This window comes from Heliconius melpomene, chromosome 11, assembly GCF_056956725.1.
Source record: "Heliconius melpomene rosina isolate 202511_hmr_F chromosome 11, ASM5695672v1, whole genome shotgun sequence".
In the NCBI taxonomy this organism is placed as follows: domain Eukaryota; kingdom Metazoa; phylum Arthropoda; class Insecta; order Lepidoptera; family Nymphalidae; genus Heliconius; species Heliconius melpomene.
Genome location: NC_140399.1, coordinates 11,414,487 through 11,437,858, shown reverse-complemented (window position 1 = coordinate 11,437,858; position 23,372 = coordinate 11,414,487). Strand labels below are relative to the sequence as shown.

Here is a 23,372-nt window from a genome sequence, read left to right as displayed (position 1 = left end):
AGGGCAAAAAATACATATATGTAACTTTGTTAAATCATTGTAGTAAATGCAACGAAGGATACTTAATCCTTCGTTGCAGCTGTTTTATCCCTAACATGATAGTGAGAGACAACAGAGAGTCAAGCCTTACAGTCCCTTCACCCTGATTACACTTCGTCCACTGTGAACCTCTCCATGTTTGTAACCAAGAAGTAATCATGCTTTTCACATGGCTCCCCTTCTATTATTTGAAGATAGAGATACTGTATAAAACCATGGAGTAAATGACAGTGACTGCACCTCAAAAAAAATACGGTAATTTTTTTCGACCTTTGTTTGACCCTCAATATAGTTCGACCAACTTAGACTTTGCAACGAGTATGTAACTTGCGTCACATGCTCAGGACAGTTTTTTTCTACCGAAGCTGAATTAAATATTGGGGTATTTTGAGTTTCAGTTTTGAGTGACAGTTCAATATTCTGCCTTGGGATGAACTGAATTACTTTTATACTATTTTTTATAGGACGAGCGAAAAACAAAAATTTCATACTTATAAATATCCCAAACTTATAAATACGAATACATACAAAAAAGCAAAGCATTGTTATAAAGATCCTTCAAAACGAATATGCTAATTACTCAAAAGAAGTGGACCAAGCGGCGATCGCCCTGCAAGGAGCAACCTGCGCGGGCGCCGACGTCGGCAGTGAAAGTGTTTAACGTTATGTCATACAAATACTGCCGCCGCCCGTTCAGTGCGAGCTTCGAGTATGCCGCGCGCGCACGCCTCCCAGTGAGACCAGTACTTGTTGCCCAAATATACTTTATAGGCATGTGTTTGTGATAAAAAAATTAAAATGTCTCGTATAGTGATAATTATATTGGTTATCAGTGCGTATACTCTAGCCGACGCTAGGGAAAAGGAGACTGCTAGGGAGGAAAAACTCAGAAGCGCCTTGATTGATGCTTTTCAAAATATTAAAAAAGCTTCGTCCAAAGGCGGGTTGGATGACGATCTGTCGTCGGACTTAATAGGTTCCCTGATACCGCCGCCCAATACGAGCAAACACGAAAAGTTTACGACAGAAGATTCTTTCGATTTATTTGCGGACGACGATGGTCTGACGTTCGCTGAAGTTTTCGGCGACGTAGAGACGGAGAAGAAAGTGTCCACGACGGAGAAATCACACAATGTACAGCACATTATTAAGAGCGCGAGGATTGAGAAAACGACGCCAAAAGATGTTTTGGGGAAACTGAGCGATACTATACGAAATACTGTGAACGAAACTAGAATACAAATGAAGATAGCGAATGAATCTCATCTAATGGGGCTAGAAAGCATGTTGAGAATTATGGATGCACAGATTCTTGTGGACCAGTGGAATGAGCTACGAGTGGCTGTGCAGGGGCAATGTAGGGAGGACCTGCAGGACTACGTAGATGGCCTAAAGGAAAGAACACTTTGGGCTTTGAAAAGTAAGTCAATTATATTAAAAGATATATTTTTTAAATAAACATATCATCAATCTTACCAATTATTGCTCTCACATCCATTGATATTATTATATAAGAACGAACCAACGCTTATAAGTCATTCATCATGAATTATTCGGCTATAAAAATTTCTCTTATAATTATAAACTTTCTTTGTAAAATAAAAAAAACCGAACAGTCACATATATAATTAAAATATTCTTTATTGTTATTACAGCTTAAAAATGACCAAATCTATATTTAATTTAATTATCTGTATACGCGATCGTTATCTGTGCACAGAATTTCATAAGAAAATTGAGTAACCGCCTTCTCTTTCACAGCGTGTCTAACAATCTTGATACTTGGTAAAAATAAGAATTACTTAATAGCGCTTGCTCTCATATATTAAGACAACTTCGAGTTGTAAAGCTTATTCATGATAATATAAATATAGAAAAGGGTGAATTCTAATAAACCATGAAACACGTATTCAATGAAATATGTTCTCAATTTCAAATTTTATAAAGATCGGTGGCGATTTAAAGATTTTTCCATACAAACTTTCAACCCCTTATTGGCACCGTTAGGGGGTAAAGTCTAAAAAACCGTGAAACACGTGTTCAATTAAATATTTTTAAGAATCTAAATTTCAAATTTTATGAAAATCGCTGTCGATTTAAAAATTTTTCCATACAAACTTTCTACCCCTATTTCAACCCTTTAGGGTTAAAATTTTTCAAAATTTCATGTTTCTACGCACAGCGGTTACGGCTGTGCGTGCGTCTTACCTCAGTCAGTGAGGACAAGTCCTTTTATATATATAGATTATTGCAATGCAAATAGAACTGTCACACAAAGGGTTCCGTACCACTATCTATAAAACGATTGTTGTATGGCCGTTTAATATTTATTTTATCATGTTTTTTATTGTCGAGGCCGTCGTAACGAACGCATCTGAGTGCACACGCGACGCTTGGGTCACTGGTAGAGTGCACCACCATCGTAGTGCACAAGGATGTGAAGTAAACGCGATGGTTGTTGGTTCGATTCTCACTCAGGGGAATGAAATATTTAATATTTTCATCTCCTTGCTCTAGTAGCAAGGCATGGCACAGTGCAATGCCTCGAGGATTTGGTAGAAAGTGTGAAACGGAATTGTCTTAATGGAAACGGAGTGTCGTATCACTAAGTTGCGACACTGCGTACTCTGATATATGCGGGATATAGAGTAAAGCTAAAAAAAGAAAAAGTACATCTGTTTTACACATTTTACGCATAGGAATGTAGGTAGAGAAAAAGTCACTATTTTTTCTCTACCTTTTTCTCTACCTAAAGACAATGCTTCCCACATATCACCCATTTTTCAAGACGTAGAGTGAACAGTGCGGAAGTTAACAACGAAAGTCATTGGCAAATGTAAATATTTGAGTGATGATTGAACCCTCTACCATCACGTTTACTGGCAAACTTTATACCACGGCGCCACAATGGAACCACAAAAAAAAAATTATTAAATTACAACTAAATTCCAAGGGTGGATTGTTTAAAATACTAAATACATTGCTCTACTTTCATACTAATTAAATGTTCAAATATTAAACATTTTAAACTCTCTAAAAGAATGAAAGCGTCTTTCTGATTGTTTTAAATGAAGATAAATGAATACATTACGATCTTATACTACTAAAATAATATTACAATTTAAGAAATATATATTTTTTTTATTTTCACTTCACACGCGCTTTTCTAAAATTTTGTAAAAAATAAATATTCTCAACTTTCTACCAAAAAAAGAGACATTGTCGATTTGCAAAGTTTAATATGAACAAAAGGCCAGTAGTAAATAGAGGCCAGTTGTGGCGCAGGGATACAAGTGTGTGACCGCAAACGCGACTGGTTGTGGGTTCGATCCCCACTCGAGAAAATGAAATATTTCTTTAAATTTATATTATCATTTCTTCGCTCTGGTGTCGAGGCAGAATTCGGCGAAAAGTGGGAATCGGAGTGTATTAACACTAGGTTCCCTCTGTCTACCCTGCTGCGTGCAGAATACAGCGCGAAGCTGAAAAAACTGCATAGCGCATACAAGTAAACAGATAAGTTCACTATTACATAACGAAACCGAAGCTCGCTCCAGCTTTTAAGCTTTCTAACCTGCGGCATACGAAGCAAAACATCGATTATTACAACACTTGTTAAAAGGCATTTTAGTCCAGTAGCTTTAATATGGCTATTAGTTTTAGTATTCATAAATTGAGATGTGTAAATGTTGGGACGCATGAGTCGTGGATTCGATTCACACTCGAGAAAATCGAATCGTTAAAATCCGCTACTCAATACCCAATGTAAATTAGGGTATAGGTTAAGTCTAGATCGAAGTGTCTTTGGGTACCTAAGTATGCGAAAAAATGGTGAACCTGTTTTTCCCTTTCAGTTTTAATATAGCTTAGTAAAGTTTTTCTGTATAATTAGGAAATCGAAATTAAAAATTAATATAAATTAGTTAATAAATAATTTACTTTTAATAATAATAAACTTAAAAAATTATAGTTTCTGTTTAAACGTCGGCTTTGTGATTATTTAGTGAAATATCTTGGTATAAGGCGCTTATCGTGATGAAATATTTTTTATAAATTTTATTTATATTAGAAAAATATAATATAGCGTAATATATTTTGGACGTATGGTAGCGATAAACAAATACCATCGATCTCTTAAAGCTTTAGCAGGTACAGATTCAAATTTGACTGTTAATATTTTTTTCTAAGCAATTTCGAAGTCTCTTAAAACAGAACTCGGCTAAAATAGTAAAGTCCTAGTACAGACCAGTCTTAAAATGGGACGAAAAGTACAGAATAAAATGAAATTATTAGTAAAACTTATTTTGTTAAATATAACTTCAAAACATTTAAATATATAATCTGTTAAAATATATAATAAATTATTCTCTAAATAGTTTAAATACCTTTTGTTCACAAACATTGAAAAATGTATAATTTCTTTTAATAATGAGCGAATATTTTCTCATTTTAACATTAAATTAATTAAGTTTAGTTATATAATGTAAAATAGAAAGCAGTTTTGCAGCCGTCACACAACAGAACTAACATTGTACTTAAACATTACACTCGTTAGCGATACCTGTATAATTACTCTAGATGAGTCGCTCGTGGCATTGCATTTAAATAATATTTAATTAAAAATACACAGATCATGATGGCACAGTGGAAGGGCATCTCAAAACAAGTGCGGCGTTAAGTTCCTCCACTTTTCGATATTTTTTTCTATATTGGGCTATTGCAACACTTCTTAGCTCTTAATTTCGAATTGTATATAGAATGAAACGTGAACTTAAAAAGTATTCGATATTTCCTCTATTTTATTTAATATTTGAACTGCTCAAAAAGTAAGTAAAACAAGGGCGAGTCGGGCTCACCCACCGACGCGACAGTTCCGTACTAAAATGTCTCACACAGCCAGTGTCACATACAGCCAGATGAGCGGATAGCAAAGTGATCTTAGAAGGGTTCTTTTTTTCCTTAAAAGGTACGGAACCCCAAAAACAAGCTACGGAACCCCAAAAACAAGCTACTTTTAATCCAAGTAGTAACTGGTACCTGTGACATTAACAAATACACAATTCTTAAGTACCAACTTGGTACTTAATAATTGTGTCCTTGTTAATAGCTTGGTACCAAGTACAAGAAACATGTTCATAAAATAATTATTCAATGTCAAAAAAGAACTAGCAAAACTTTTATTAACACCTATGGCTGTTAATAGATTTAGATTGAAACACGAAAAAGGTGTCCCTCTTCAGGATTCCATACCCAAAGTGTATTAGAATATATCGAGTGTAATACACAACTCTTCTTTATTTCAATTTGGTGTGGTGGGCGAAGTCGTAGGAAAAAGTTAGTTGTAATATAATATACTAGCGGACGCGCGCAGCTTTGCTTGCGTATTTAGGGGGTGAATTCTAAAAAACCATGAAACACATGTTCAATTAAATATTTTTAAGAGTCCAAATTTCAAATTTTATAATAATCGGTGGCGTTTTAAAGATTTTTCCATTCAAACTTTCAACCCTTTATTTGCACCCTTAGGGGGTGAATTCGAAAGAACCATGAAACACATGTTCAATTAAATATTTTTAAGAGTCAAAATTTCAAATTTTATAATAATCGGTGGCGTTTTAAAGATGTTTCCATATAAACTTTCAACCCCTTATTTGCACCCTTAGGGAGAGAATTCTAGAAAACGATGAAACACGTATTCGGTTAAATGCTTTTAAAAATCTAAATTTCAAATTTTATAAAAATCGGTGCCGATTTAAATTTTTTTCCATACAAACTTTCAACCCCTATTTCTCCCCTTTAGGGTTAAAATTTTCCAAAATCCCTTCTTAGTGGATGTCCAGATTACGAAAGTAAACATCTGTCCAAATTTCACGTTTCTACAAGCTTCGTGCGTCTTACCTCAGTCAGTGAGGACAAGTCCTTTTATATATATAGACTAGCGGACGCTCGCAGCTTCGCTAGCTTATTTAGTGGTGAATTCTAATAAACCACTAAACATGTGTTCAATGAAATATTTTTAAGAGTCTAAATTTAAAATTTTATAAAAATCGGTGGCGATTTAAAGATTTTTCCATACAAACTTTCAACCCCTTATTTGCACCCTTAGGGGGTGAATTCTAGAAAACCATGAAACACATGTTCAATTAAATATTTTTAAGAGTCTAAATTTAAAATTTTATAAAAATCGGTGGCGATTTAAGAATTTTTCCATACAAACTTTCAACCCCTTATTTGCACCCTTAGGGGGAGAATTCTAGAAAACGGTGAAACACGTGTTCAATTAAATACTTTTAAAAATCTAAATTTAAAATTTTATAAGAATCAGTGCCGTTTTAATTTTTTTTCCATGCAAACTTTCAACCCCTATTTCACCCCTTTAGGGTTAAAATTTTTCAAAATCCCTTCTTAGTGGATGTCCAGATTACGAAAGTAAACTTTAGTCCAAATTCCACGTTTCTACCATTAGCGGTTACGGCTGTGCGCGCGTCTTACCTCAGTCAGTTAGGACAAGTCCTTTTATTTATATAGATACTAGCGACCCTATTGCGGCTTCGCCCGCTTTTACTACTGGATTATTCATATAATGTATGTTTGCAAATCACTTAAGATAATGTGAAAATTAATTAAACCCTAATGCAACCCGCATTTTCGTAGTTTCAATAAGGATTTTCCAATTGTTTTACACAGCAAGGATTTTTTAGTAGGTACCGTAATTTTATATCTGTGATACTAATCTTTTTAAGTACTTATTAAAATATATTTAAATTACTATTTTTAGATAGTTAAATGACATTAAATAATACATTCAACTCGTATTATCCAATACGTGCAAACGCATCTAAATCTTCGTTGCTATAAAGGCAGGCGGGTTTTTTTTTTTCGAGCTTGTGGTTAATGCTGAAGAGGGTATTCTGTCCCTGATGAAAAGCAAGCACTACGTGGCTGCCTGTGACGAAAATTAAATAGAATGCATCGGCCGGGAATTGAACCCGGGCTGCCCGCGTGGCAGACGAGCATTCTACCACTGAACCACCGATGCGTGTAAGGCAGGCGGGCGCGGACTCGCTTGTATAAGCATAACGTCGCGAGGCGCGTTTCGCAGCAAGGATTTTTTGATATTGTAACAACTTCTAAAGTACTTATTAAAATGAAAAACAGAAAAGACAGTTTTGATCTGCATTAAATGGCCAACGTAACTAATATACTTATTTATATGCTGAGAGTAAGGGATAAGTGAAACTCGATACAGTTGATGTGTGAACGGCGTGATGTGTCAATAATTAAATGCGTTTTTCTCTAAAACTATTCGCAATTTCGAAATAGTTTAAAAAGCAAATTTTATCTTCGTTTAACGTAGAAAGTATTTTAAAGGATAAGGATTAATACCATTATGGAGAAATATCCCTCACAATAAAAAATATATTGAAATTACTATTTTTAGACAGAAATATGATCACTACACGTTATTCTTAAAAGATACGAATATGCCATCGCGGACTTTTTTGTAGATCTTATCAAGAGGAACAATACTCCAGTACATTTTTTTCATGTAGTATTTACCATTAAAGCAGCGCATGCGCCAAAGTGTCTCAGCGGGTAGGACTTTATACACATTTATCGTATTTATGTTAATTTACATAAGAATGTACAAATAATAAACTATATATAAACCTTCCCTGAGAAATACTCGACCTAATGGTGAAAACCGCATCCAAATCCGTTGGGTGGTTTAGAAGAAGAAGAGTTAGAAAGTTCAGACAGACACAAAAAGCGACTTTGTTTTATAAGATATAGGATAGGATGTACTCGTTTATGTTAATCAATCAACCACATTGATTTGTTCAATAAATACCGCGTAGTGCCTCTACGTTTACTTTACTCATTGTCAAAGCTAATATTAACCTTAAAGTGAGCTACGTATCACATTACACAACAATGTTGGAATTATATGTATAGATATAGTTTATAGTTTATTTTTTTTGTTTGTATGCAATAGTTTTGAGTTCGAATCAGTAAATACATAAAGGAAGTAATATAACAGTGTTAAAATGGATTCTTAATTTATTAATTTCTTGATCCATTAGATTAGATTCCATTGAGAGGTGCCCGGAGTAGTGCCTAATTCAATTCAATTCAAAAATTGTTTTTGTGTTGGATGAGTCCATTTATCGATTAAGAATATAAATTGTAAAAAGAAAGAAAATTGTTGCAAAAATAAGAGAGCATGAGAACTTCCAAGAATATGATGCTCTTAGTTATTTTTATTTGACCGAAAGGAGTAAAGTCTTAAGTAAACCTTAATTACACGCATTATATACGCTTTATCTCTAACGTACAAAGGAGTACACCATTAAAAAAAATCAGAGTTCATTTTTTCCGCTTTTTAGCAACACGATTGTACCCCACCACACCGAGTAAGCAGAGGAACGCTGCCGTTCCTCACCTTCCGTCAAATTCTCGAGGCACTGTGTATTGAGTAGTGAAACTCAACGCTTACAGATTGCTCGTTACCAGAGCGAGGAAATAAGAATTTTAATAGTTCTCTCCCTCGAATGGGAATCGAACCCACAACCGCGTTACACTCACACACTTTTTGTTATTTTTGAATTATTAATTACATATTACAGAGGAAAATAATAACTTGACTCTTGTAGAGTCGTTTTTCGTCAGTATCGATGGCGGCCGCACACTTTCTCTGACCGAAATAAAAGATTACACAATGACCTTGGTCAGATTGTTTAACGTTAGTAATCTTCGTTTTCTAATATATTGTGTAATACAGCCTCAAGGCGGGACGGCTGTATTATCTAAATACTAGATAATTAATTATATTTACTTAAGTTCTTAAAAAAGGATTTTTATATATTGAAATTCCATATAATTCATTTTAAACTTCTATATACATATTAAACATTTTTTTTACTATTAAAAAGAGTTTCACCCGCATATTTTTAATTACATTTCCTTTTTATCTTCTCGCATATTACAGATTAGGCGTAAATATCCATATACACTCCATTCTCTACATTTTTTTGCTACACACTGCATCCCACATATAGCTGGGTAAGTACAGGGAACCTGGACACCTAGTGTTAAGAGACTCCGTTCCCCATTATATATAAATATAAAATAACGAATGACGTCTAAAAAAGCCCTATTTTCAGTACTAAGTACAAGTAAAGGTGATCTTGATACATTATTAATAATGTTTCAATGAAATGCTCTCATTTGAAATGCAAAATTGCTTTTTAATATTGCCTTGAGTCAATTTGTTGTATCTGATAAAACAATAGTGTTCTTTATTTGCTTACTATAAGACATCCAAGGCTTTCTTTAGCAATGTTTTTGTTATTATTCTCCGTAAATTCATCTGTGTTTATTTAAATATAGTAATTATAATTTATTTGAAAACATGTTAACATTTATCAAAGTGATATTACACACTAAGAAAAGAAAAATATAGAAGTCATTTAAAAATTGTAATGTAGCGGACGTACCTCTTCGACGGTATCCCAGAGGCGTAGTTTCATTACGTCACTCGAGTTATTAGAGATGACGTTTTTTTAGCTTCACGATGTATACTGAACATAGCCGGGTAGTCCGAGGGAACCTGGAAACCCAGTGTTAAGACACCCCATTCAGACTAAGATGTTCTCTTTCGTTAATCACTTTTCGAATTCTAAATCCATTTTATGTTGAGTGGCAGAACCCAACGCCATTATTATCCTCGTTACCAAAGCAGTTCCTTAAGAACTGTTATGTATTTAATTAGCTTATTAGTTCAATTAAAAGTTTCTTCTCCGACCGACTTCTGATCAGCTAAAAAAATATTAAAAACACCTCGTCTTACACCCAGCCAACCTTCTATTTGTTAGCTTTAAAACTAGGTATAAGAAAATACATAGTGTATATTTGTTTTTAAATTTCACAATCCTTTCTGAAAAGACATATTGACCGGAATTAAATTTTAAAAAACATCTTCTCTCATCAAATCTCCTCTTCTCTTCTCCAGCTGTTCCAAAGGCATACCACAACTGGTATTGAAAAGAAATTATTTTCGTAATTATATACTAACAAACAATATAATTCTTATAATTTGTGGTGTTTCTCGTAAATATTTTAAAGATTGCCGAAATATTTGTCAACAGTGTTATGTACAGTGCGCTAACTACGCGGGTTACGTCACACGCAATTAACGATTATGCAAGTGTTCTTACGAACGACGCTGTACGTGTGTGCGTGAGCTCCTTGCTTGTGTTGGTGTCAAATAATGTTATATTTAGGTTTTTTATATTAATAAATGTAGATTTTGGGGTCACGGTGTGTTTTTATTATTTGAGTTTTTTAAAGTAGGTTTTTATATTATTTTTTGTAGTTTTTGTAAGGCAATGTAATAAATTTAGCAATAATGGTTACTTCTCTTGGGGGAAATTTTAAAAATATAATATATTGTTTTTTTTTATAATTTCCTTACAAAATATTTATCATGTATTAAATAATGCCTTTAAATAAACGAGAAATTTTTATCTTGTATACATATTTCGCAAGATCACCATTCGTACATCAAAAATAACAGAATCTTTCTTAAGCAGAGAGTTGCCACACTCCTCGCCACGCGAATATTAACTCAGCACACCCGAAGGATGTGGCACAATCATTGTGTAAAGGATCTGTCGTTAAATTGATACGAAAGTGAAACAAGTTTAATGATGTGAGTCATTTTGTTCGTGTAAGTAGAAATTTCTTAACTGTGACTGATAGATACGTTGTAATTGCAAGTATTTGTGGGTTTTTTTAATTTCATTTTTTTTTATTTAATACACCAGAGTTATGCATATTTGTACATTTTTTTTATATAAAATGGTATTTAATTTCAAATTCTTCGCAAACATATTGATACATTAATGATCATGGAGAACGTAAAAAAAATATATTTCACCCAAATCCTGAATGACAAAACATAGTTAGAAGAACTTACGTTAATTCAGTGACATTTTAAAAACTTACAATAGTCCCTCGCCACAGGATAACCGAATTGAAATTCGACGGAAAATAGGAAACGGTAATATAATAATAGGAACGAAAGGTTAACACTAGGTTCCCAAGTTACCTTTGTCAACCTTACCATGAAGCGAAAAAATAACCAAAGCTGAGCTTAGTTATAGGCTGAGTGGGCCTAGGTTATACATGTCACAACAACTGGCTCGTGCCTACGACTGCGAGGTATGCGACAGGACGTTACGAGAAACTCGAATAATTTCACTTTCCATTTAAGCAATGTTAGTGTCGGTCAACCTTTATTAATAATTATTGAACACGACTTAACTATCATGAATGCAGTCAATATATTATATTATCACTAGTTATATCCCGCAACATCACTTGTGTGAACTGCAAAATTAAAGCCTAGTTTTTTCTTATCTTTCCATAGAACTTTTGGGAAATCCTTTCTTAGCATTTCCCGAGGACCTTTGGCAAAGTTGGGTCATATTTTACTGAAAGAAGGTAGAGATCCTAACGCTAATTTGCCAATATACTCCTAAAAAGCGGAAAAACGTACCTTCTGAAGAAAAATATTGTTTAAGAAACAGCTTTATCTTAGCAGACGATGAAAAGAGTAGCCCAATTTTGTTTTTACAAATAAAAAAACCTAAAAAACAAACAAAACAAACAAAAAAATAACTCTTTATTGTACCATAGAAAAGACACATATACATGTATTAATACATAGAACAGTACAGTAAAAAACTAAATAAATCTTAAATAAGACATAATATAGCTTAAATCAAAGTCATAATATATTTAATATTTTCATTTGTTCACTCTAGTGTCAAGGTATCCGCCACTCAACACACAATGCTTCCAGAATTCAGTGGAAAATGGGGAACAGAGTCTCAACACTAAATTCCCTCTGCTTGCTTCAAGCGGAATACAGCGTAAAAATAAAAAAATACATAACTCACTGATAATTTCATTAACAAAACACAAAAGCGAAGCTTACAATGATACCCATATCAATTAGTGTTTCCGTCCGCGCGTGAAGACCTTAACCTATGGCTCAAATACATTGAACACGTGGGAATTTCACTAATACATGCTCAAAGCTGCCTAGAATTCATTAGGCAATTAGTCAAAGTACTAGAAGCGAGAAGGCAGGTTGTTAAATTAACGTAAAACACTAATTACATGTTAACATCATGTTTTATTATGTTAATTTGTAAGGAACTTTTGGTATTGCCAAAGAAAAAGCATGTGATTGTGATGTTGACTGGGGGATGTTCTTTTTTTGAGTTCTTTACTTTAGTATGTCACGCTAGTTCTCAAAATTGGGCTGTAAGGAAACGGAGTTTCTAAACGCTAGGTTCACTGTACCATGAAAAAAGTTTTTTCCCTTCAACAAATTTCAGCTGTCAACATCCAAAAGTTTCAGCTGTTCGACTCATTCATAATTAATAGTTTAACCCATCGTGGTAGTCGATTATTAAGATATTGAAAAAAACCTTTCTCATAATTTATATCTCTATCTTATCTCATCTTCTGGGAATCTCTTGGGAAAGGTTACCTTATTCCTTTTAAGTATTTAACCACTATATTGTTAAATAATAATATCACAGAAGTTTTCGCTCATAAGAAGTAACTTTACCCATCACTAAAATCCCACATAAGAAGTAAACGTACACACTCTTGCAATAATCACAATAGATAATAAGCGATGCTCTCGTTACAGTTCCATATACGTGTATATGTAATTATATATGTATTTATGTACGTCTGTTTGTAAAATATTTTTACGTAACTACAAGTAGGTAAGGTATTTCATACAAACGTGGGATCGTGTTCGTGTTTAGTATTATGAAATAGAAGCAATTGAACAAAAATTATGAAGTACTAGTAGGTATATAATATATATGTTAATTAAGTAAATGACTTCTTGACACCATTCGCGTACCATATAAGTTTTTATATTGTAGAGTGATGAAATTGATCTTTTTTTTTCACTTTTGTAAAGTATAAATATATATTAAAATTATCGTCGTCCCTAAAGCATTCAGTTTTCTTTAAAATAAGCATTGAAAAACTATTAAGTTTTATAAGATAATATGAAAGACCAAGCACCTAAAACTAAAAAAACTAAAGTGTTAGTTGTGGGTTCAAAACTACAACGTCACGAGCCTATTCTGGCACCGCCTCTCTATTCCTACGACAATTTACGCCATGTCTCGAATCCATTCGAAAAACGGAGTGTCTTGGCTCTTAAGTATGTCCTTAGCAGTAGCTAAGGTATTTTGTATTTTGAAATACACTCGTTATCATTTACACTATAATATAAAGTGCATCTTGCGTAAACAGTTGCCAAAACAATTGACCAACGAAGATATCAGAGATACCACAGTTTTAAATTATATGTTCACTATTTAATTATAGTTTAAAATATATTTTAATATACGCATTTGTTATGTCACTTTTATTTGTTTAAAATGATAATATAATTTTGACCGTTCTCATCGTCGCGGAAGTCTGAGATTGGCAATATCTCATTTTAAAGTCAATCTATGCAAAATGCCGAATATTTTACTAGAATCATTTACTTGTTATTTGTTAGTTTTATATTAAAAGATTTTTTTTTTCTGTTAAATAATACACTCATAAAATATTTTTTTTGATTACTCGTATCTCTATATAAAGAAATATCTGTCAATAAATAACAGTTGCTATTTTTAAGTTAACATACGAGTCCATATTACGGACGTTTTTTCTTCCTAATAAAAGACATCAACGCGCTCGCTTAGTTCAAGTATGTAGGAAGGAACCCATCAAAATCATAAATGTATCTTCATCAATAGAATAATTATACTCTATAATGCAAGTTGGGAAAATACCATAAAAAGTAGCTCCAAATAATTCTAACAATATTATATACTCGTAAGTACGTTGTTTTTTTAATTTGGCTTTTTTAAAACACGCTGCCGTATCTATAAATTTAGACTCTATAAGTAAGTACATGTTTCCTAGTTGACAGAAACTATCTTTAGAAATGAAATAAATAATTTTGACGAAACAAAATAATATAATTTTTGCGTGATATTTGATTATAGACTTCAAAATAAAAAGGTTACGTTTAAATTGAACAAACTTAATGTTGAATTTCTAAATACCCACTAATAGTAGTTAATTTATTTTTTGCGACCATTTTGTCAATTTGAAACATTTCCGTGTCAAACCAGAATTATGAAAGGTTAACTGGAAGTTTTATTTTAATTTAAAATATAATCAATTATAATATTTATTTTAAGGAATGTAAATTTATTATTTTAATTTGTGAGTTTCAAACGTATTTGTTTATGAAACCTAATTATTCAATGTCCAAACTTGGAGATTTCAAAGATATCAAGAAAAAGATAATTTCCCCGAAGAGAAATCGAACCCACACTGATCGCGTTTTCAGCTCCTCTAGCGATATACGTATATCAAATAGAAGTAAATGGCGGGTCACAAATGTAGGTTTGTAGCGCGTGTCACAACCGCCCTCGCTCGCGTAACGATGATCGCATTCGTTATATTAACCTACTGCGATGTGTGCTGAAGCTAAAGCTAATGTAACATTCATATATTTATTTATTTTTTATATATATTTCCAATTTATGTATTTTTTAGATTTCGTATATGTTGACGTCATCGTGGTGCAGGAAACCTGATAATTAGTTATGTTTAGACAGGTTTCCTCTCTGGCAAGAAAAAAATACGATTTTAAGCTCCACCACTCAACACGCATACGTCCAGAATTCCTCCAGGTTCCCAGGTCCCTTCTGTATATCCGACAGCGGGATACAGCGTGACATGTGGGAATCGACGCCACTACCGTAGCTTGGAGAGCCAGTCACATATTTATTTAGCTTTTATAAAATATAGATCTCTTCAAATCGTGTCATAACCATACAGAAGCTGGCGTAACGGTCATTACTTTCATTAACCTAAATGCCGTAATCATTGAAAATATAGTAAAAATTACGACACAAACGAGCGGTTTCAAACAAAATAAACTAGAATGAGTTCTCTTTGTACTATTGAAATGAATACTAATATTATTAAGATGAAGAATTTATTTGGTTGAACGGCCCAATCTCAGAAACTAATAGTTCGAAAAAATATTTTTTGTGCTGGATAGTTCATTTATCGAGAACAGCTATAGGCGTGGGTATACGTCCTAGTTTCGATTACCTCGGGTCATAGAATGTGTCATAAAAATCTCTTAGTTGTTTCCATTTAACGATGTGGGCGAAGCTATACATAAAAGTTGTGTTATTAATACTTATTTTTTGCCGAAACATCTTGATGCAAAATGTATTTTAGAAATATATTGGAATTAAAAATAGAATTTATATGTATAATGAGGTATTCGGGTGTCTAGTATACAAAGAAATGTGGAATAAATGTCGTCAATGCCATCGAATTTGGGCGGAAAGCGGATAACTGAAAATCTAACTCTACTTTTGATGTGTCATTAAGTGTATATTGTGTAGTATATATGTTTAAATTAAAAATTATTTTATTCTTTATTTTCTTTTGTGTCTTTAAAATAATTTATGTATAATTTAAAAAAAACGCCAATTTAAAACCTATAATATAATTATATTATTTATGTAATATTTCTTATGTTATGACATCTATTTTGGTAATAATATGTACTTGTAAAATATAATGTAAGCTAGACATGCAGGTGTAATTTTTAAATTACGACGATACCGATCCTTCACCTCGGAACCGTTGCGTGTCGTACTTGTTTCATATCGAAATAAATTACATCTGATATAACGACTAACGACGAGGATAAAATGTAATATTTCTTAGAACATATGAAACTGAAGGAACTATCGAGTTCCGCTTCCCCATGGATCTTAAATAAATAGCGTAGTGATTTATCACTTTGCTTTCTTTCCTGTTTATTACATTATTTTCCGTCTTCACGTTGTATCTTGCATATAGCAGGATTGGCCATAAATATGTAATTTATGAATGGAAACGGCATCTCAAGATCCACCTCAGACTTGAGATCGATTTATTAATACGGGCCCCATTATATAAATACTTCGCTTTCGCCCGAATACGAGGCGTTGGTAGTAAGTTGTCCCATTGTCTTACAAGAGCGTGGAAATGAAAATCACTCCTTCGAGTTGAAATTGAACCCACACCCATCGCGTTTAGTCAGATGCAGTGCCACTGCGCCATAGATAGAATCTTCATTAGTCAATCAAATCAAAGATTTTATATTTATACATTTATGCAAATTATGAATATTGTTACCGACATTGACTTTCATCATCCTACAAATACATTGTGTAATGCGATTTCCTCGTAAAATGGTAAGCGGTGATTAAAATTCGCGAGATTCGAACCGCCACCTTACGCAAGATGTTTTGTCTCTATCGCACTTTTAGTTATTTATACGTTTGTCCCGCTTGGCTTTGACCGAGTTTACTTACTTTCTTGTTAAAATAACGACAGATTTTTTAAGTCATCTTTACTTTGCTTCCGGTCCGTTGTTAAATATTTTTGTTGAATTTTGTTTTGAAATATGACGGTCATTTTTAATTTTTATGTATTTATTTCTTGTAAATAATGAAATATTTTAGTCAATGACTCCAGAATTCAACGGAAAGTGGGGAGCAGAGTGTCTAAGCACTAGGCTTCCTCTGTCTACCCTGCTACGTGAAGATACAGCGCGAAGCTAAAGAAATAAAAACATTTATTTGAAATTTCATCATAATCCACACATCGCGTAAAGCATAAATACGTTTTTATGTAGTAATAGCGCGACTTTCAAAAAACCCGAATATGACGAAGCACTTTCATAACGTTACATAAAGAATTGAATAAATACAACCATTTTACACACGATATCAAGAATGTACATAAAAAACCTAACTTGTGTTTTTGCTAAAAATAAAATATGTACTTAATTTGTAGGTATCTTTAGAGTATAGCCCATAAACCCGTAACAGTCGTGGTCCGGTGGTATAAATGTAACGGTTGTGAATGTAAACGCGGCGGTTGAGGGTTCGATTCCCACACGCAGAAATAAATTATTATTATTTTATCATTTCTTTGTTCTGGTAACAAAGGCAAAATATAGCATTGAATTCCACCACTCAACACGCAATGCCTCGAGAATTCGGCTGAAAATGGTGAACAGAAGTAACTTGATGGTAAAGGAGTGTCCTAACCAAGGTTCCTCCCCTTCCTACCCGACTATGTGCAGTATCCTGCAGGACAGCGTGAATATAAAAAAAAGAAATATCTAAAAATTGTATATGATAAGATATCTCTAGCTGCAGTGAGATACATCAAAACAATTAACGTGATGCGTTATACACTTATCCATAAAAACATTAATTTAAAACCAGTAATTCCCGAGATTTCAGTGTTCAACCTAACTAAATCTTCATACTATATGTATAGATTTAAACAAATAAAATGAACACATTTTATAATATAAAAATAATGTAATGTACCTATATATTTTTTTATTGTTAAATAAAAAAATTGAGCAATTTGTATTTGCTCTGTTTTTACCTTAATTTGCAATCGCTAGTAATTTATGCATGTAATGTCTTATTTAAACGTAATTTATGTTCTATAAAAATGAGCAAGAAGCTTATTTCCAAAGGCAGTGCTGTGACATGTTGTGTTGGCCGACATACTAAGATTTATTTACGTTTGAACCATATAAGTGAAAATTCCTACAGGTTGCGATAATATTTGATTTTATTAATAAATTAAATATTCGTAGGTGATGTGACAGGCTGTGGGTTCGATTCCTACTACATATGGATAAGCAACTTTTTATGGTTTTTTATTAAAATGGCAAAAGAGATACCATGTAACTACGCACTTACTTACCTGCCTATGGAATTCCCAAATAATAAATTATCACAAAAATAACTATCGACCAACCAGATTTCAATGATGATGATGATGATGACATCAGAAATCTGGTTTTAGAACATCTAATTTTATAATAATAAAATATAAAACCTATTCTATCAAAAACTGGTTTTGAAACACAATGCCGGTATATCAAATATTTTTTTATATTTTTATTTAAGGTAATATATTTATCGTGGCAAAGGTCACCATGGCTTATGGTATTTATATGATAATTGCAAATAAATTACATAGTTTGATATGATTGGTTCTGTCGAAAGACGCGGGTCGCAACGTTTTATTTCGTAAACACGAGGCTACAAAAAGTAATTATAATAATCGTTTTACATTTCTATAAAAAAGATGTTCTTTTTAAGTTATTGCTTTACGAAATGTAGGCTTTATAATTTTACAGCGTAATTGCTAGAAAATTAACATTTTTTGTTGTTACTAATGATATTGTTTTATCTACCTACTGATTTAAACATAGGAGTAAGTCCTACGGTAGAATTAGGGATCCTGGAAACCTAGTGTTAAGACACTCAGTTCCCATTAAGACGCTTCCGTTCCCCACTTTTTGTAGAAAGCGTTCCTAGATCGAACCCACAGGAATCATCCCTGCGCAACGACAGGAAACTGTTATAATTATGATCTATTTTCCTTTTTTCTTTTCTATTCATTTCGTTTTTTTTTTGGAAGTAGGAACTAGTAATAGTGAACCTTGTAACTTTATTTAACAGTCAATCATTTTTTAAGCTTTATGTTAATTAATTTATTTATAAATAATATAAATTTCGTAAAGTATTTAATATATCCATGTCGTTTAATAAACATTGTAAGTTAATTTTCCTTAATTTGTCCATTCTCTCGTGAAGCCAGTCGAGGCGTAACACCCTAGAACATGCTCTGATGGCCGCGCACAATGCCTATTACAAAATTGTGTTACTGCATATTAAAAATAAATTATAATTTAAATATTACAAACTCCATATTCATTAAAATTATGTAATATAACATCACTTGTTTCAACAAAACGTTGTAGTTAGAGTATGAGATGAATATTAGCTTAGAACGTAGTAAGGATTTTTTTTATCTGTTGCCTATAATTTTGAAAATTTTAGTCAATTAAGATCATTATAGTGAATTTGCACGAAGTTTGTTGTGCGTTCGACCTCCTCTCAGGGGATTAAATTGTTTTTACATGTCCGCTCTAGCAAGAGCTGGCACTTTCAGGAGAAAGTGGAGAACGGAGTGACTTAATAGGAACAGAGTGTTACTTACACTAGGTTACTAGTTCCTCACTCTGCTATGTTGGGGATACTGAGAGAACTTAACACACCAATATGCAATGCGCAATTTAAGGGAAATTAACTTACTTCCGGCCAACAGCAGAGTCTACTTAGTTATATCCCTGAAAAAAAAAATACTAAAAAAACATATATATTTTTTTTGGTGATTTTATGTGTCGGGTACAGTAAATATTTTACATTCTTATAATTTCTAAGGTTTCTTTATGAAACTTTCATCGTCTGTTGCATATACTCCAGCTATATATAATAAATATATTGTTAAAAATCTATTATCACGCTCAAATTCCATGTAAGTGTTTGAACACAGCCGAAATTAAATACGTCCTTCTCGTATTACATGTTCATGCATAAAGCTATATGTCCACATTCCTTTACTTAAAAATTGAGCTACGAAGTTCTATTAACAATTATATTTAAAAGTAAATAATAACTAACTGTTTTCGATCTTCACTCTGGGTAACGAATTGTTTTTTAATTTCCCTCTTTGACAAGATAAAATCTGTCGTTCAGTACTCAACACGAAAATAGGACATGAAACAAATATGCATGGTAAAGAGAATTTGAATCCTTCATCACCACCACCACCACCACCACCATTTATATAAAGGTGTGAAAAATGAAAATTCAATGGCTAGAAAGCGATCGGGTCACATAATAGCAGTGAATTAACGCTAATGGCTTCCGACCACTGCCGCGCTCGCGGTACGAACAACTTCATCATTATTATAACAAAACGTATAATATAGCTAGTGATGTGAAGGAAGTGACGGACGCTCTCTCTTTATAAATATAGATTATATTTAATTAATTATAAAGTTCCGATAGCAATTGATAAAAACATAATTGACTTTGACGTTCTATTAATATTTACAGGTGGATAATGTCGGAATATTCTATATAATCTGTGTAAGTTACTGTAATAATATAAGTTTAAAATAAATATATTTAACTTTTAAAAAAAGAACGCTCAACAGGTGTCAATAGATAAATAAAAAATACTTCCGCTATTCTGTTTTTTTTTCTGAGACTTTCATTGTACAGCAGTAAGTACACAGTCTGATGTAAACTCAACGGTTGTCAGTTCGAGTCCCACTCGGGGAAATATGTTTTATTTCCTTTTTATTGCTCTGGCAACAAGACAAACCGCTGCGTACAAATGGAACGTAATGTCTTACTAGGATCGTTCTGCCTGCTTTAAATACACAAACAAACAAGCAAATAAGTATACACTTAAGTGGAATTTGTACTCACAACCTTTGTCTATAGTGAGATACTTCCCCCACCCCACCACTGAGACGGGTGCCCGCTGCTGGGCACTGACCTACAAAGCTAACAAGTTTTTATTTAACGCGCCATACCACGTCTTATTTCATAAACTTTCATAATAATTTATACGTGATGTATTAACATAACATAATTACGGCGTATTAAGACATAAGCAAGTTAAAACATTTGCTATGTTTGTTTACTATGCTTATATATTTTTTTTAGATTCACGGTTTATCTCGCATAAGGTCCTAGGGTCCCTTTATCTAACGTGGAACGTACCTATACGATATCCTAGGAACATACTGTTAAGAAACTCTGTAAGACACTTCCGGCGGAACAAAATGCAGCCTTTGCCTTGTTAACAGGGCGAGTAAATGAAAAGATTAATTATTTCATATCCCCGAGTGAGAATCGAATCCACGACCTGTCGCGTTTACTTGTGCTGTGCCTATCTGCGCCACAACTGCCACAAATAATATTAGATATATTTTAAGTATTTAACACACTTTCCTTTTATTCTGTCAGTACCATCTCCAGTTCTATTACATAATAAACAAAGATGTATTACAACAAAGCGAGTCCAACAGGTGATGAGAACGGAAAGGAATGTGTTTTTACGAAGGGTCCCGGACCCCGGTCACTGGTCGACATTGACCTACTTTAGGCTCTGTCATCTATATTCTATATCGTAGGTTTGACATTCTTAACTATGATTTATGACGCAATGAATGAATGATGAGATTTTATTGATATTTATTTTAGAAGCTTTTTTGTCTTCTTATAGTTATACATTTTTTATTCTGGGAATAGATTTTTCTTTTAAATCGTTGCTCTACTTATTTTGTAAGCGAAACTATTTTTGCTCTTAACAAATATTGTCTAGAATTTCAACTCATAACAAAGAAAACAATGTCTTTAACCAGACGCTACACGCACTTCTTACATACATACCTACGTTATATTTTAATAATTAAATAAAAATCAACCCATTTCACAAATAATATAATAACAATAATTTCACGTTTCTCGAGATTTCTTTGATAGAGAATCTAGTGTTAAAACATTCCGTTCTCAACTTTCTACACGATTGTGAAACTTTGCGGGTGGATCACCGAAACGTAATACCACTTTGAAATACAATTAAAAATTGTATATAGCAGTAAATATCAAAGATAAAGTTTAAATTTTTTCAACATCAAATAATTCACTATTTTTAAAATATTCATAAAGTAACTTGCGTTTCCCAATTTCGGCCAAATTGCGAGGCATTGCACGTTGAGTGGCGGAACTTAACGCCACGCTTTGCCTCGACACCGGAGTAAAGCAATGAAAATATAAATTTAATTAATTATTAACATTTCCCATATGTGAATCGAACCCACAACCAGTCGCGTTTACCGTCACACTTTGCACTACTGCGCCACGGCTGGCCTCATTTACTTACATTACCGCAAACAGGAATAACAAATGACGATATATGTTATAATATTCTATAATATGATACATATTATGTGTTCGGGCGACTTATATCCGCGTCATAATCGGATATGCACATTAGTTCAGTGAAAGTACTCACTAACTCACTACTCACTCATATACGCACTCCAAGTTGCGCAATCAGGTCCAAGCTGGTCCAATTCACCGACGGCGACGTTGCGATAGGTCATGAACGCCACCCGTAATAAGAACATAGAATTATTACGTAATAAAAAAAATTAAAAGCTTTTTTTTATGAAGGTCGCAAATTGGATTTTTTAAAATTGTTCAAATTTTTTTAAATGTTAAATTAAATTTTATTTGGAACAGGATATGCATTTTTTTGAGATATATTCATAAGCACTTGAGCCAAATACGCTTTATATTAATGTCTCTATATGATATATCAATATTTTATTACAAATAAAATGGTTCATTGAAACTACAAGGCCAGCTTACTAGAGTGGATCCGGTTCTCACGTATTTATTTTTGAATATACGAGATTTTTATATTTTTTATAAATGTGAAAGATATGTATAAGAATCCTTACTATTAATTTCGCAAATTTTGATTATTAAATAATTATAATATAAAAATAATTTGATTATTAAATATTATTTCTACGCAGTTTGAACTCTCAATCAACACACATCTTTTATTTATTTTTTAAAATATTTAACCCTATATAATAGGGTTACCCCCTACTTACACCGAGCATCTCTACCGCTTTTAAGTTATACCATACGATTTTCTTTCAAGTATGTCACCTATCAATGTCTACAGACAGCCAGTGCTCACATAACTTCACCTTTTAAAACTTCTGACTTCATCAATAAGACAACACCTATTTATTATACGAGTATAGTTTGTAGTTCACTATTGAAGTCGAGAGGTGTCAGATTCATAAAAGGTTTTCTTTTCATGTCATATTTTGCAAATTACTTACAGTGATAGATTAAAGAAATTTAATGATCTCTTAATATTCTTCTTTATTTTTATTATTTCTTAGCTTTTTCTGTATAGAGGCTGAAAAACAATATTTTATGAATAAGCAAGTATAATAACGATACTCTGGTAACGAGGCGTAGCGCGGCGTTAAGTTTCACCACTCAACACGTAATACCTGCAAAATGCAGGCAGAAAGTAGAGAACGGAAGTGTCTTAATAGGAACGGAATCTCTTAACCCCTAGGTTCCCAGATTCTCTCAACGTACTATCCAAGTGCGGCGTACAGTCTGGTTATTTACAGGTCTATAACACTAAGGCAGTTACTTTTACTTTGCTTACGCTATAAACAACTGATGAACCATTACGAATCCCAGCACGTAGGAACAAAATTAGATGTATGTAGACCA

The 23,372-nt window shown here is 32.9% G+C and overlaps 1 protein-coding gene across 1 annotated transcript in view; it reads left to right on the top strand.

The window, feature by feature from the left end:
* The first annotated feature begins 724 nt into the window (after positions 1-724).
* Positions 725-23,372, top strand: part of LOC146534918 (uncharacterized) — a 42,072-nt gene continuing 19,424 nt past the window's right edge. Inside the window, exon 1 of the mRNA XM_085192468.1 lies at positions 725-1,459. Coding sequence (XP_085048594.1) covers positions 838-1,459 — 622 coding nt within the window. The 5' untranslated portion in view covers positions 725-837. The remainder of the gene's footprint in view (positions 1,460-23,372) is intronic.